Genomic DNA, 16,845 nt, shown 5'->3' with positions numbered 1-16,845 from the left:
TACAATTGTCCGATATAAGATTATGTTCTGGCATTCGATTTTTTGTGTAAACAACTTTTAAGCGTTTTTTAAATAGTTTAAAATTATTCTCGATAACAGTTTAGCGTAATTTTTAACTTTTATTTAAATTAAATAATTTATCAGGATAATTTGTATTTTTGGTGAAAACTAATTCTACAAATATATAGTCATCTCATTATTTCTGTGTAATCTTTGAACAATTATTTTTAATAATTTTTTGTATCGTTTTGACGTAGACATTCCCTGATGCATTAAAAACACCTACTCCTTTTTTATTCTTATTTTTTTACATGAAAAATTAAAAAATCTATTCCAATCAGGTAATATTATATGACATTAAACTAATAAAGCTTTATAATAGAGAAAAACCTGTTTAAAGTAGCTGCGGTTAGTTCTCGGTGAATAGTATTTCAGCAATGTGGCCGTTTAATACAACTGGGGCGAGCTAAAGCCGACGTTTAAAAAAGCCTGCAGTATGTTCTATGCAGGTTAATTGATATTCAGTATAAGTAGGTACAGTGTTAGATTTACAGTATACGAATTTTAGTACAGAACTCGCATAACAATCGTAAGTTCAACGAATGCCTTTTTACGAGATCATTTTATAAGACCGTTGATAACTATTATCATGAATGAATGAATCAACCTTTATTTCCCTTGTAAATAAAAATAATTACAATATATAATTAGCAAACATAGGATAACATGTGCGCAGGTAAGAGCCACTTTATATAATATTTTTACAAACGGAATATAATAATTAAAACTTCTTTAATAATTAAAAAATTCTTACGTAAATAAGTCATACAAATAAAAACATACTTGTTGAAGATTGAGATCGATTAAAATTAAAACTATTATCCTAGAAATCTATAACAAATGAACACCCGCACCAGCGCATTAAAGTTCAACATTCTAGATTTAGTAATATCAAGAAGATATAAGAATATGAATACCAAAGAAAACAGGGGCAGATAAATGTGAAGAATACAGAACAATTAGTTTAACTAGTCGTGCATCAAAAATCTTAACTAGAATTCTATACAAAAGAATTGAGAGGAGAGTGGAAGAAGTTTAGGAAAAGACCAATTTGGTTTCAGGAAAAGTATAGGGACAAGGGAAACAATTTTAGGCCTCAGATTAATAGTAGAAGGAAGATTAAAGAAAAACAAACCAACATACTTGGCGTTTATAGACCTAGAAAAGGCATTCGACAACGTAGACTGGAATAAAATGTTCACCATTTTAAAAACATTAGGGTTCAAATACAGAGATAGAAGAACAATTGCTAACATGTACAGGAACCAAACAGCAACAGCAACAATTGAAGATCATAAGAAAGAAGCCGTAATAAGAAAGGGAGTCCGACAAGGATGTTCCCTATCTCCGTTACTTTTTAATCTTTACATGGAACTAGCAGTTAGTGATGTTAAAGAACAATTTAGATTCGGAGTAACAGTACAAGGTGAAAAGATAAACATGCTGATGATATAGTAATTCTAGCCGAGAGTAAAAAGGATTTAGAAGAAACAATGAACGGCATAGATGAAGTCCTACGCAAGAACTATCGCATGAAAATAAACAAGAACAAAACAAAAGTAATGAAATGTAGTAGAAATAACAAAGATGGACCGCTGAATGTGAAAACAGGAGGAGAAAAGATTATGGAGGTAGAAGAATTTTGTTATTTGGGAAGTAGAATTACTAAAGATGGGCGAAGCAGGAGCGATATAAAATGCCGAATAGCACAAGCGAAACGAGCCTTCAGTAAGAAATATAATTTGTTTACATCAAAAATTAACTTAAATGTCAGGAAAAGATTTTTGAAAGTATATGTTTGGAGTGTCGCTTTATATGGAAGTGAAACTTGGACGATCGGAGTATCTGAGAAGAAAAGATTAGAAGCTTTTGAAGTGTGGTGCTATAGGAGAATGTTAAAAATCAGATGGGTGGATAAAGTGACAAATGAAGAGGTATTGCGGCAAATAAATGAAGGAAGAAGCGTTTGGAAAAATATAGTTAAAAGAAGAGACAGACTTATAGGCCACATACTGAGACATCCTGGAATAGTCGGTTTAATATTGGAAGGACAGGTAGAAGGGAAAAATTGTGTAGGCAGGCCACGTTTGGAATATGTAAAACAAATTGTTAGGGATGTAGGATGTAGAGGGTATATTGAAATGAAACGACTAGCACTAGATAGGGAATCTTGGAGAGCTGCATCAAACCAGTCAAATGACTGAAGACAAAAAAAAAAAAATTAGAAATTTACCTATAATAAGTTTATCTTCCTTAGTTTGGATTTAGTTCTGGTAGGATTTTATACTTACAGATGGATTAGAAGATTCATTTTCTATCATTTAGACAGGGTGGAAAAACATAATTAAAATAGTGATTCGAACACATTATTTGTCATTATCCACTCATCTACATATACTTTTTATTTTTTAACTTCCAGATCCACCGTTAGGCATTCTTCAGAGGATGAGATGAATGATTTATAGCGTGTGTGAAAATTCGATGCCTGACCGGGATTCGAACCCGGGACCTCTGGATGAAAGGCCGAGACGCTACCACTCGTGCCACAGAGGCCGGCTCATCTATATCTTTAACGAGTTTTTGTTCACCCTGTTATTCGTAAATTTAGCAGAAATAAGGTTTATTGGTTTAGTAGAAATATACATGAAATATCTTCTGCAGACCGATAGGTCGTTTCGGGTTATTATTGTAAATGTGATACTAGATGGTCTCTGATTACATGATGAAAACCCACCGGGTCGGTCTAGTGGTGAACGCGTCTTCCCAAATCAGCTGATTTGGAAGTCTAGAGTTCCAGCGTTCAAATTCTAGTAAAAGTACTTACTTTTATACAGATTTGAATACTAGATAATGGATACCGGTGTTCTTTGGTGGTTGGGTTTCAATTAATCACACATCTCAGGAACGGTCGAACTGAGACTGTACAAGACTACTACAATTCATTTACACTCATACATATCATCCTCATTCATCCTCTGAAGTAATATTTGAACGGTAATTTCCAGATTCTATACAGGAAAAAAGGAAGGAGATTACGTGATGAATCACTGATATTAAAGTTTATATTTTTTTTTAATATGTAAAAACAATGCTTTTGACGTAGAGCTGTTTCATTGTTGACACGTTAAATTCCCGGAATAGGTCAGCTGCAGGGTAAAGTCTGGGCTATTTACGGCTGTAAGTATTTTTGAAGCACATGCGCTTTATTAAAGTCCATGTATCTTGCCCCACCCCGTGAACTGCAATATTGATCGGGCATACGCAAACTATACAAGTCTAGCGAAACCGTTTTTTTATAGTTTATTAATTTGGTGAAGCTTATGACGTAAAACATAATAAATTCCTGATGTTATGATGTTTTACATATTTATAAAATGATAAAGTAAGCTACATGTAAACATATTTATAACCACCTTGGTGGCGCAGTCGGGAGCATACTTACCTCCAACATTGATGATTGACCCGCCCCGCTAAAGATTAGATAATTTTTTAGTAAACCTTATAACGTTCCGTACTCTGAATAGTCGTTATTTATCAAATTAGTTGATTAGACTTAAAAGAAGAGAAAATTGTTTTTAACTATCAGAAGAGCATGTCTCAAATGATATATAGAGTAATATCTATCATTTGAGACACGCTACCTAGTGAGGCGACATGTTAACCTATTAAGGTTAACTTCACTTTTCTGTTCGATCGCAAAAATTCTTTATAACACTACTATAGAAATTGCTGACAAAAATCAAAACGAAAAAATGTTTGTTGGTTAATAAACTTCAAAAGAGGAACAAAATTACTCAAAATACTAATGAAATCTTTTACTTTGTTAACAGAAAAGATTTCAAAAAAAGTAAAAATAACATATAAATAAGGAAATAAATATAGACCATTATATTTTTGGTTTCAGAGTTTAGGTTTTACTTACTTTATTAAGTGAATTGTTATTTCTAAGTATAAACTTCCATAAAATTAAACATTTCAACTAGAAAAAAATTTCCCTAGAAATAAATATTTAATCAAATGAAGAAACGTTTTATGCACCGACCGTTTTATTTTTTTATTTATAAAAGATTAAATAAAATGTTAAAGATTTTTTTTTATTAAACTCACTATAAACGAGTTACTCCTTCAAAAACATTTTTAAGAAATAATTGTGAATTTTAAATATACAGTGTAAGAAAAATAGAAGATTATAGAAAAATAATTTCTCTAAAACATTTATTTCTAATATTTTATTATTAGCTCTTACTTTTCCAGCAACTGCAAAATCTTAAAAAGTCATAATTTAAATATTTTTTATTTTTAGGATATTTGGGCTGACATCAGTAATTGTTGGGATACCATACTCCATATTTCACATCTACCATATTCCATAGATATATCTAGAATTTTAATAAAATTTGGAAGTGTGATAAAAGTAGGTGAATTAGATGCATTTTTTATACTGACTCTTAAAGTGAAATCGGTTTTTCTTCGTCACCATCATATTTTTAGTTATGACCCTTTAAAATATTGAGAAACAATAGAATAAAAGATGTTCCGTTCTACGTCGAGCCGCCGCTAGCGGTAACCGAAAGTGAAGCCGTAGTAATATTCTACGTTAGAATCCCGCCCAGTGCGGTCGCATCATTCATTTCGTCCGGATGGACAATTAGTGTTAGTTACGAGTATATTCTACGTCAGGATACCGCACAACGCGGTCGTGTTTTCATATGAGTCCAAGTGGACTCGTAGTTTCTCGATAATGTTCAAGTTCAATTATGACTAAAGTGTCATACACACTTAAGTTAAACGTAAGTATTGTATTTCATTTAAAATGTCATGGGTGACAACAAATTAAATATAACGATTCAAGAAGAACATAGCGTTGCTTCATTTCATCATCTACCAACTCACCAAAAAAATACAATCCATACTAGCTCTAAATTCTACCACAAAAATAATAATTGTAATTAAAATTCCTACCTTTATTTTGCAGACATTTACATTTATCTTAATTTCTTTTTTCTTATTTTCCTTTTGTGTTCAGTGAAGTCTTCTCTTTTTATCATCCAGCGCAGTCGCTCAACATAGATTCCTACCGTCTGCGTTAATAACGTTGTTCCATCTGCAATATATATTGGTGGAACCTTTCTTCTCCTTGTTCGTCCCTGATGTCATCCAAGTTTAAAGACAAAAAGTTGAAATGAGAATGCAAAAAATGAATTTTCAATGAAATTCTGCAGCCTTGATTTTTGTAGTTCACCAGAGTTCATTTATAAGCCGATCATGGTTTTCAGCTTTTTTGCTTCCAAGAAAACCAGCTGCTTCCAGCATCCTGTCTTTTGCTTCCAACACCTTTGAATGATTTTCTTGCTGCTACTTCTTTAGGATTCTGTTTGCTGTCAAATATATTTTCACGAATTAATTTTCTTGTTTGTGGTACGATGAATATTTCCTATTTTAATTTGGCTTCACTTAATTGTGAAGCCTCAGCTAATATTTAAAGCCGTCTCCATCTTTATTTAATGCTTTTATAAAATTCATCATGAGGCCTAGTTTTACGGGTAGAGGTGGTAAAATAAAAAGATCTGATTCCATAAAGGAAATATTAACAACCGGTAAACTGATTTCTTTTTCGTTAATCTTTAACTGCGTAGTGTTTATCTATAGCCCGATTATCCCACAAACACAAATATATTTTGTATATCCACTCTGGAGACCGAGAAGAAGCCTTATCGCTTTTAGGTCAACGATGATTCGCCACGAGTGTTCAACGTAATTATAGCTTTTAAAATTTTTGACGTACTTTCGTATGTTTCTTTCATTACTACAGCATGTGCTATCGGTATAGAAGAAAACTTATTCGAGTTATGCAACAACACTGCCTTTATTTAAGCTTCTTTTTGACGAGTCTATAAATATCATAAATAACATATTTAATGTCCAGTTCAGGCATTAGTCCCCTAACATCACAGCAGGAACAAATTAAACCATCTCTTCTGAAGTATTTCAGTAAATTTTCATTTCGATTTCTATATGAAATTTTAGTAGCCTTGTTTAATAAATTCCATTCGACAAATAGAAGACACGAATTAGGTAGCTCAGTTCAGCTTGTGTGAGGTTGAGTATGTGATTCTCCTGGAACGTAATTAATATCTATTGAAGCTGAGGATTCATCGGTCAAGCCTTCTGGGGAATCGTACATTTTTTTCAAAAAGTTGGAGCGATCGAAATCGGTAAATCAACACCATGATATTTACTTGAATTGAAACCAGATATATTTGTTAAGTAAAAAAAAAATAGCAGTCATCGTAATGATTTGTAGGCTGTCGCCAAATCATAGGTACGCCAAAAGGCAAATGCTTTTTTTTCCTTTTAACCGCTGGATTAGTTTAACGTAACACTTGATGCGTGCTACATGTGGAGCCCAGGATTTATTTTGGCCTCCCAACGGACAGTCAAAATAATGTTTGTAAGCAGTTTTCAGCAGATTCGATACTGGTCTTCGTTGACTTTTTGTGGTGAATTCTCCGCAAACGTAACAAAAAATATTTGAAGAATTTTTACAAGCTCGATTTTATTCACTGTAAAATTCAAAACGCTTTACTGAATGAAAGTAAACTGAAATTCAAATAATTTAAGTAAACTGAAACGTAAATATCACGGAAATATTTAATTATAAAAATAATTAAATTTTAATTTATAAATACTTAATTTAATTTAATTTATCATGGAGTGCAATAAAACAGAGTACGAAACACACACACACACACAAACACATAACTTAACAAATCATGGTGTTCAATAAAATAATACCAAAAGTAGTTCTGTCAAAAATCTTTCTAAATTTATATCACGTATGAAACAATCTTTATAATATATGTATGATAAAACCACTACCACAACTAAAGAACACAGCAAGTCATACCCAGAGCTGAACTCAAACTGAAGAAAGTTATACTCGTACATGCAAAATTTTTTATAGTGGTTTGAAAGCTTATTGATGTAGAAAATTTAGATTCGAAAAACTCTCATAAACTTCTTTTGTGAAGCGTATATAGATAAAAAAATATATTTTTTACGAGATAGGTGAATATTAAATAAATATTTCTTGATAATTTGTGATCTTGGTGAAAACTTCAACTTTAAGAATTTTTTTTTGCAAAAGTGTCCCGGTAAACGTTTGAAAATTTTGTTTCATTCAAAACATCCCTACCTTATTCTCCACGTTTTGCAAAAAATTAATTTAATACATTCTTTCCTTCCCCGAAGGTAGTAGTGCTACTTTCTTTCTACTAAGTTTGAAAAAAATCGGTAACGGGGTCCAGAGTGATAAGACCAAATACAGGCCAACATACGTACATACGCACAAACGTTCATCAGACCAAAATAGATTTTTTGAACTTGGGAGCATTGATTAAGAAATCGTTTTGCAGTTCATTTACAGTATACCGTATTTAAATTTATATATTGGTTGAACTGAACTCCTTTAACGCTAAACGTAACTGTTACACGGTAACTAATATTACCGATCGCTATCAGCTAAAATAAAAGTTATCAGTAGAGTATTACACTTCTTTATTATAGTGATTCATTACGTTAGTTTTTTTTTACGAAATTGAGGGCGTGAGTATTATTTTTGTTTGTTGTTGAAAAGTATTTATAATTTTAAATTTAGTATACCGGAAAGAAATATATAATGATTTAAGAAGTACATATTATACTTCAATTTTAAGTTATATTATTTATAAGCGGAATAAAAAATAGTCGGTTAACTGAATGTGAAAAGCACTTTCGATACCTGATATTACATGTAAGATTTAATTTCGTATTTCTTATACGTTTCCTTATTTTCTAATGTAGTTGACGAGAGAATAAATCAAAACAGATTCCTCCAAATAATATTACACTATAAAAGCATAATGAACTCTGTAATTAACAAAAAGAAGATTACATCTACAAGTAAATGATTCGCAGAGTGAAAGCAGTTATTATACGTTCAGTTTTATTTTATACTAGTATAGATATTAATTTTCGTAAAATTTAGCTTTGGAGTGGTTCCTAAATTCGTACGCTATCGCTCAGATTATAAATTCGACAGCAAGAGGGCGGTTATAAAGCGAGAAAGTACTAAATAATTATTTGCACGTCCATAAACTTTTAACTAAAAATATAACAAATCATTTTTGTATCCATTTCGATAAATGAAACCACACGAGTTGTTTTTAATTTCTAATATACAACTATCTTTTTCCCAAACCTAATTTACAAATTCATATCTTGATGTCACCATCGTGAAAGGTATTACCATTCTTTTCGTTATTTATAAACTGAAAAATATTAAACAGCGAGACGAAAAGTGATATAACAGGATGAGCGATTTAAAACCGGTCCCCAATTGCCATTTATGACTGCCGCCTTTACCACGAATATAGAGCTCTATTATGGTTTAAATGCTAATACTACATGTTGTTAAGTCTTTTTCAGTTCGTACTTGAGTACAGTACGTTTTGTGTCAAATTTGTGTTTTCCAAAACGCCTTATTCCGTGTAGGAAAGGATTATTATACTAACAACTAACTCGTTATCTGATAGAAAACGTGGAACTTTAAAAATTTTGGATAGAGACCCTAAGAAGTTATCCCGTATAAACTCTTCGAAACAGTTATCAGCAATCTGAATGACTCGGATAGCGAAGGTACCGTTGATGAATTAGATTCCCGATCACGATTTCCATTATATGAAACGTTTCCGGTACTGCGAAAGCCGGGACTACGCGAACTACCAGTGAAATCGCAATCAACTTACCTTAATGGAACCTTTAACGAGACTTGGCGATGAAAGAAAACTATAATGAAACATGCCGGAAGGAGGCCGTCAAAACCTTATATTTAACGTTAATTAGACGAGGTGAACGAGCGAAGCGAGCGTACGTTAATTCGACTTTAATTTAAATTTCTTTTTTTATAGAAGGGTAATCTATTTACCTTATAGATTGGTATCGGGTGGTTTTTTTTTTATTTCTAGTTATCGTTTCGACCCCCACAATGCTTATCTTATATTCTTATTTGTCGAAGTATACTGGCGAAGGTCCGAATGTTTAATGATATAAGCAAATATTTTGACGTATTTGGTATGTGTCGATTCACTTGAGAATATCGACATTTGCCAGATATCGGTCTTTCACGATACTATATATATATATATATATATATATATATATATATATATATATATATATATATAATTTGAACTAAATTTCAATTTTTTTTTTCACCAATACGTTTCGAGATACGAAGCCAAAAGGTTGATGAATAATTTGATTATCTCCCCGTCCAATCAGCTGTTAAATCCGATCGACATAAAAACCTTGGAATTTTAAATAACTTAATAAGTAAGTACTTTCATCTTACTAAAGCTCAATTTTCTACTATTATTATATAACAAGTTAAAATTACAAAAAACTACTCCGCCCTCTTTTTAAATTTTGTCCAAAATTTAATGCTATCAGTATTCCACGTACAGATATAATTCGGGTCATTTTCGAACAATGTATGTTGAACCGGTTCGGAAATATTAATGGAAGTAAAAGCCAATAATTATACGTACGTCACCATACATCTTTGGGAGATTTCTATACGTTTTTGTTTTTTTTGGATTAAGGGGATCGTGAAACGTCGACATTTACAAAAACCCCGATGCCCAAAATTTTGGTCGATCGCTTTTTTTCCTCTTAAATCTATGCTGTTGCAGCATCAATAAAGCTATAAACGGGAAAGTAAAAATACAGTAACTCAAATTAAATCGTACATCAAATGATCGATTCATAGTCTTTCCTACTCTCTTATTTTCCAAGATAAGTTCTAAATGTCAAATGCAATAATTAATAAAATTTGATTCTTCGTTATAACATATTTCGTTTATTTAAAAACGAATGGTTTTTTAAACGTCATTACATCAAAACAGGAAATAAAATTGTTAAAATGCATTTATCTCTTACGGTACATCTATTCTACTTCATGTGTTTAGATATAAAGGGATGACGAATATGTTGCGTCTCTACGAACTGATAGAATCGGTCGTGTCCTAAAGAAACCACTATATAAAAATTTCCTTTATTAAACAGTTACGTATGATACAAAAATAAACATTGTTGGTTCGTGAGCACAAACTAATCTGACACACATTTCCGCGAAAGGACGAGTGTGTCTTTCTAGTATTACTGAGAAAGCTGCACTATTCAATCCCGACTGACATCATCAAGAGCGAAATCGAAGATCAAGGAAACAGGTTACGAAATGTAATAAACGCCCGTTATCGCGTCACAAAAGAACCGTATTGTCTACACTCTTCGTCAACCTTTATCCTAATAAAAACAATAAGGAGATATTCAATGTACGGGACATCGCGAACTGTAGCGTCACATTTGAGACACCCCGAAGAGCTCCGGGTCTGGTTCATTGCGTACGATGTTAACAATACGGACTTACGAAGAATAACTGCATGCGACTTTTCCGATGTGTGAAGTGTTCAGAGAAACGCAGTACTGCGGACTACCTTAGAAAAGACCGAAATACTACCGTTTTTTGCGCACTTTGTTATTGAGTCCGTATCTGGCTAATTATACAGGTTGTAATATCTATAAGGAGATTCTAAAGAGAAAGCAAAAGCAGAAAGTCCTACGCTCCGAGGGAAGTGCTAATCCCCATGAATGTAGGGAGAAATAGTCGACTTAATAATCTAAACAACGCCAATTTCAAGCGACCTCCGTTGAAATTTTAGATTGGCTCGGGTCTTTCAAGATATCGGCGGTTTACCGTTTTCCTAGGAATATGATATCGAGTGAATCATTCTCTGAGATTTTTGTAATACTAGGATGAACCGATCGTATCCATCGAGTTGAAATGTTCGGCTGATATAGACAATGCGACCGAATACCTGATCTTGGTGTTGCAGGAGGCAGCCTGGCGCTCAAGGTCTGGTTAATCATGAAAGGTATGAACGGTAGCAGGTATTTCCAAAGCGGGTGTCTACACTGAAGTTTCGCGCGAAGCGTAAAAAAGGTTTCACGCGGTTGGGCAAAAACGTTTTTTGCCCCTCCCCTAGTGAATGAGTCCCCTCTTCACAAAAATGTACTCCCTCTTGTATCTGCTTCTGGATTTCTTGTAATTTTAACAATCTTTTTTTTTGGAGTGTCTTATGATCACACATTTTTACAAAAACTTGCTTCTTAAACTTTACACATTAATATTGTGAAATAATGAAGGTTTGAAACTACAGAGCTCAACAACTTCAAAAAATGAGTTTCCTCGGATTCTTAGACAGCTTATCCAATATCTCATCTGCAATAACTCGGTGCATGTGCAGGTTCAGGTTCGCCAACTCCGTCGTTATGTCTGCTTGCATTGCATTCCTAGGTAAATCTTGTCTTCTCAAGATGTTGAATGACCTTTCAGAGGTTGCAGTTGTGACGGCAAAGTTACCATTACCTTGAAAAGTCGTCCACGAAGAACGTTTGGAGAGGCCCTAGATAATCACCAAGGACACTTTGACACATGCCAATGATGATATATGTAAAATTTATGATTTTCTGTTGTGGACTTACAAAGATGTAATGTTTTTTTCATTACAAGTGAATCTTGAGAGTGAATATTATAACTAAAGTTGAGTGAGATTAATGAAAGTAGTATTTTGGGGTTCTGAATATTGTCAGAGCCACAGCAACAAATAAGAAAACACCTGAGACAGTTCTAATGTTAACATTAACATTTTTTATAAAGTGAGGTTGTACATATAATAATAGCATTATAATAGTATTTTTGTGAAAAATATTTTGTAAATCTGTATATGTGTATACAGGTCTGGCCTGACATATCGGTTTAAAGTTGTAAACAAGGACGTAGAAATTTTTTTAGAATATTTCTCTCCTATTTCTGCTTGACTATGAAAAAAATTTCTAAGTCCTACGCTGTGTTATAAGGGGGAACCCTTTTCCGACTATATCTCACTTTCCATTCTTCCTTTTCAAAAACCCCCGGGATCTACCCGACCCCCTAAAACATGTTTTTCTTTAAATTTTTTGAAGGTTTTTTTGGGGTCATACATTTCTACGGTCCCCCAACATTTTTGAGACAATATATTTTACATACCCCCCAAAATTTCCCCCATCTCTCCTTATTGGAATTTTCCCAGCCCCATCGAATGGGTACCCGTTGGACTCAGAAGAGGGCGCAGAGCATAGGAAAAAATGATGCAAAGATAAGGGTTGCTCCCATTAGAAGATATGGCGTTACAAAGTTCTGGGGAGCCATCGGGCGCTACTAATAAGTTTGGCAACAAAGGCAAGAAGCGCTTCAGACCAGTGTCATCGGAAGAGGAAGACTGACCTACCAGCTGGGGATAATTATGATGCCTGTCAAGCAACATTTAGGATCAGGACTTGCAAAGTATATCCTGGAACACAAGAAAGAGCTGAAAAAAATTTACGTAGAGTTGAAAGCGTTGATGGAGATATCTCCACCAGTAACCGTTATCACACAGGCAATGCAAGCAGATCTGCTAGTGGGTGAATCAGATGTGGCAGCATTGTTAGAAAGTGATCTAAATGATGCCAAGCTGATAAATTTGTTACAAAAAAATGGCCAGATGTGTTTAATGATAAAATAAATATAGTACCAACAGATATGGGCGACACATGCATGTTACATGAAGTAGTCAGAAGACAGAGTTTGGAAGATGGCAATATGCACAAACCTATGAACAAATCCAGTGATATCCAAAAATACGAGACATTAATATTGGGAGAGGAGGTTACAGAGATTAAAGTGCAAGTATAAAATACATTTTGATACTGCCATAAATGAGAAGGCGACGGTGACGGTTATAATACGTTCCATAAGAAAGGTGCTGCAGTTGTCTTTAAACATAGCTTTTATATTACCTAGTGAACCAATAGGGAAAACCATCAAGAAGGCGTCATCTTATATTTTGAGAAATAAAATAGAGCCTACAAAGGTGATGATTCAGCAATTAAGAGAATCAAACAAGACAAGTTAGACCAGGCCAGGTACCCATCAAGAACCCACCGGGTTGGTCTAGTGGTGAACGCTTCTTCCCCAATCAGCTGATTTGGAAGTCCAGAATTCCAGCGTTCAAGTCCTAGTAAAGCCAGCTATTCTTACACGGACTTGAATACTAGATCGTGGATACCGGTGTTCTTTGGCGGTTGGGTTTCAATTAACCACACACCTCAGGTATGGTCGAACTGAGAATGTAGAAGACTACACTTCATTCACACTCATACATATCATCCTCTGAAGTATTATCTAAATGGTAGTTACCGGAGGCTAAACAGGAAAAAGAAAGAAAAGAAGGTACCCATCAAGAAAGCAACACCACCTGCTGAAGAAAATAGGACTGTGATCATTAAAGGAGCAGGTAAGTCTTTACACAGATTTACTGAAGACAATGAAATCAGCGGTTACATCGGAAGAGACTGATGTAATATCGTTGAGAAAAGGTAGAAATGAAGAGCTCCATGTCAGAATGCAAGGAGCTCAAAAAGCTGCATTGTTTACTATAACACCCTTAGGGATAAAACAGCAGAACTGATAGTCGATTTGAAAACTTGAGCTGGTAGACATAGAGTGGACCATATTAGGGAAGAAGAGGTTGACTCTCCTGAAAAAAAAATATGGGCTGCTATTTCCAACCATATCGGAGATAATGAAGATTATAATATCTCATCTATTATACAAGGTTTCAGCGAGACACAAAATGTCTCGGTCAAAATGAGTGAACAGGGCTGCATGTAAAATTTTTAAACAGCATATTAAAGTAGGCCGAATGACTTGCCGAGCCTACATAAGAGAAGAGAAAGACTGATGCTTCAGGTGTTGGGGCACAGTACATAGGAAGTTTGACTTACTTATGTTGGACTTATTTTCAATATTTTTAAATGGTCATAAAGTGTGTTTATTGTTCAGATTTAGTTGATTGGTTAAAATTGTCCAAAATATTTTAATTTGATTTTTAACTAAGTTTATAAGAAGTTTCCATCTTAGCATTATTTGAAATGTCTTAATATAAAAAAAAGTTATCGTAGGTTCCACATCTCTTAAACTACAGAACCGATTTCAACCAAACTTGGGACAATTATTAACTGAGCCAAAATACTGAAATACTGGGGTGTTTGATCTGCTGTGGAGCAAGAACCTTATAACAGATTAAATTCTGGAATATTTGAGTGTATACTAGAATATTTTTCAACACTAATACATTTTGGAAAAGTTTATAGAACATAGTGAAAAATGTTTTGACGAGAGTAAAAAAGACATCTAATATATTTGCTCCATATCTTAATGGTAAACAAGCTAGATTTGAAAGGTTAAATTTAAAAAAAATGATTTTATGTTTGTTTTTGGAAGTTAGTTTTTAAAAATGATATGGATTCTTTAAAAATAAAGAAATTGTCCCTGAGGTAGAGGTATATAAGGTAGTTTATTAAAAAAAATTATATAAATATAAGTCTGGTTCAACAACATCATTTTCAAAATTTTTTTCTGTAAGAAAATTCATGTAAATAATTTTGCAAATTTATTATCAGATGTAATGACTGAATTTTAAGTTAAGATTATCTATGCAATATAACTCCAGAAATTCTGCCTGTTTTTAGTTCGATGGTGTAGTTTTTATTTTTATTTAAATAATATTCAGTATTCTTATATTTTTTCCTTCACTGTTATTTTATTTATTAATGCTGTAATCTGTGCAAAATGTAATACTGAATATGTCAGTTGTAGATTATATTCTAACTTTTTATATCGGTTACAGGTTAAATCTTTATTCTCTGATAAGTTTTAAAAGATTTATTATACAGTATATTTTAATGATAAGGAGGTGGATGTGTCATCCACCGTAATCTTGTACAGTCTCAGGTCGATCATTCCTGAGATGTGTGGGTAATCCAAACCCAACCACGAAAGAACACCGGTGATGACAAGTTAACCACTAGCCCGATGGGCAAAAAAATATCAATGTCAAGTGTGATATTTGTTACTTAAATAATAAAAATGATTATGTAGCAACTAGGTCATTATCTAATTAAATAAATATCAATTTCACAAAAGCAGAAGTCAGTTGATTATATTTATTGATATTAATTACAAAATAAAAGAAGGCATAAAAATAAATCTAAGTTTTTTTTCTATACTTTAAATATTTACAATTATTTTAAATACAGTTTAAAAAAATATATAAAAAATAAAATATTATTTAATGACAAAATATTATAAAATTAATATAACTTTTTTCAAACATCATTTAGCCAATTGAAAACTTGCAGTATGACTTAAAATTAGACCTTATTACAGACTAGTTTTTTAATCCTGACTTCAACAATTTATTTATGTAACAGTATTTACCAGACTGATACCCAATAACAGTGTAATAGATGATAATAAATTTTGTAGTGCCTGTAAAAGCCATGTTTTTTAGGGATACAGCAGTAAATGTGTTTAAAGGTTGTGATGAATAGCGATTCAGATTAGATGTTGCAGATAAGAATGTAATAAACCGGTACACAAAAATCACCTGCTTTTTTTATTTGCCAATAGAGTAAATATGATAACTTTCGTGTTGCAAGTTCATCAAGCAACATGTTATAAAACAGTTAAAACACTTTCAAATATTAAAAAACCCTATATGAATGTATAATGATGGCTGTTGCAATGGGCCTGAAAAATTGATTGGAAAATTTAATAGAAAGAATGGTAATGATTTTAGTTACAGCATAATAATCACCATACGTCTATAAGCGCCTTGTAAAACGATCACTTTAATTTTTTCTTTTCTTGTTAATTTTATTTTATTGAAAGAAAATTTAAATCAATTAAGTAAATCATTTCAAAAAAGTATTAAATTCATAATATTAAGAATTTAATAAACAGCATTTAATAATATTAAAAAAGCATATAATTACAAGATTCTTAAAATTTCAAAATGATTAAACTGCATTGAACAATCTAACAAAACATTTATAAACTTTTTGTTGTCAAGTTTGCCATAAAAATACTAAATTCACAACAAAATAATCTGAACTAAAATATTCTAATGAGAAGTAGAATAGTACATAATATTAATAAATCATCCATACTGTTTGCAATCACTGACAAACTGACAAAAAAAATTTTGTACTTAATAATGTTTCAGAACCAATCCAAATATTCTTATACTTTAAAATAAAAATGAATACAAACGTGCAGTATTACTGTACATCAAAATAATAAAAGTAAGCAAAAATAAATTAATAAGGATTTTAAAATATTTATGTTTCTCTTATGTCATCAGTTAAAGTTTGTACAATAAGCCTCTTCTGTGAATCATATTTATAATGATGTGATTTAAATAATTTACTTTCATAAAACGGTTTAACATCTCTAATGTTGATTTGTTTTGCCTGTAACAAATGAAATTACAAAAATTAATTTGTGAAAAGAAAAAAAATTTCATGGCAAAACATTAAAACAATTTAATAAGAAAGTTCACCATTAATATTTTCAAACGTAGTATTATGAACTATTTTTTAAACTGGAAGAAAGGAGTCAAACCGTCTCATAAAAAATCAGCTATGATAACAGATACTCAACAAAGAATTATTTCATTTTTTATCTAGTCATCATAATTACTTTCAAAAATGTCCTAATAGGAAAGGGTGAAAAGAAGATTATTATATTTTATTCAGTTTCTTTTGTTTTGGATGGAACATGCATCATCATCATCATCAGTATCTTGTACAGTTTCCAACTGC

General features: G+C 32.3%; 1 protein-coding gene and 1 long non-coding RNA gene across 2 annotated transcripts in view; one reads left to right on the top strand and one right to left on the bottom strand.

Annotated features, from left to right (window-relative positions):
- Window positions 1-16,845, top strand: part of LOC142327362 (uncharacterized) — a 288,215-nt gene that overhangs the window by 252,093 nt on the left and 19,277 nt on the right. The window lies entirely within an intron of this gene.
- The window catches only part of Mcm2 (DNA replication licensing factor Mcm2), a 42,438-nt gene continuing 40,965 nt past the window's right edge, over window positions 15,373-16,845 (bottom strand). The window contains exon 13 of the mRNA XM_075370338.1: window positions 15,373-16,494. Within this exon, the coding sequence (XP_075226453.1) occupies window positions 16,363-16,494 (132 nt within the window). The 3' untranslated portion in view covers window positions 15,373-16,362. The remainder of the gene's footprint in view (window positions 16,495-16,845) is intronic.

This window comes from Lycorma delicatula, chromosome 7, assembly GCF_047948215.1.
Source record: "Lycorma delicatula isolate Av1 chromosome 7, ASM4794821v1, whole genome shotgun sequence".
NCBI classification, from domain to species: Eukaryota; Metazoa; Arthropoda; class Insecta; order Hemiptera; family Fulgoridae; genus Lycorma; species Lycorma delicatula.
Note: the sequence above shows the minus strand (reverse complement) of the source record. Positions and strands in the feature narration are given on the sequence as shown.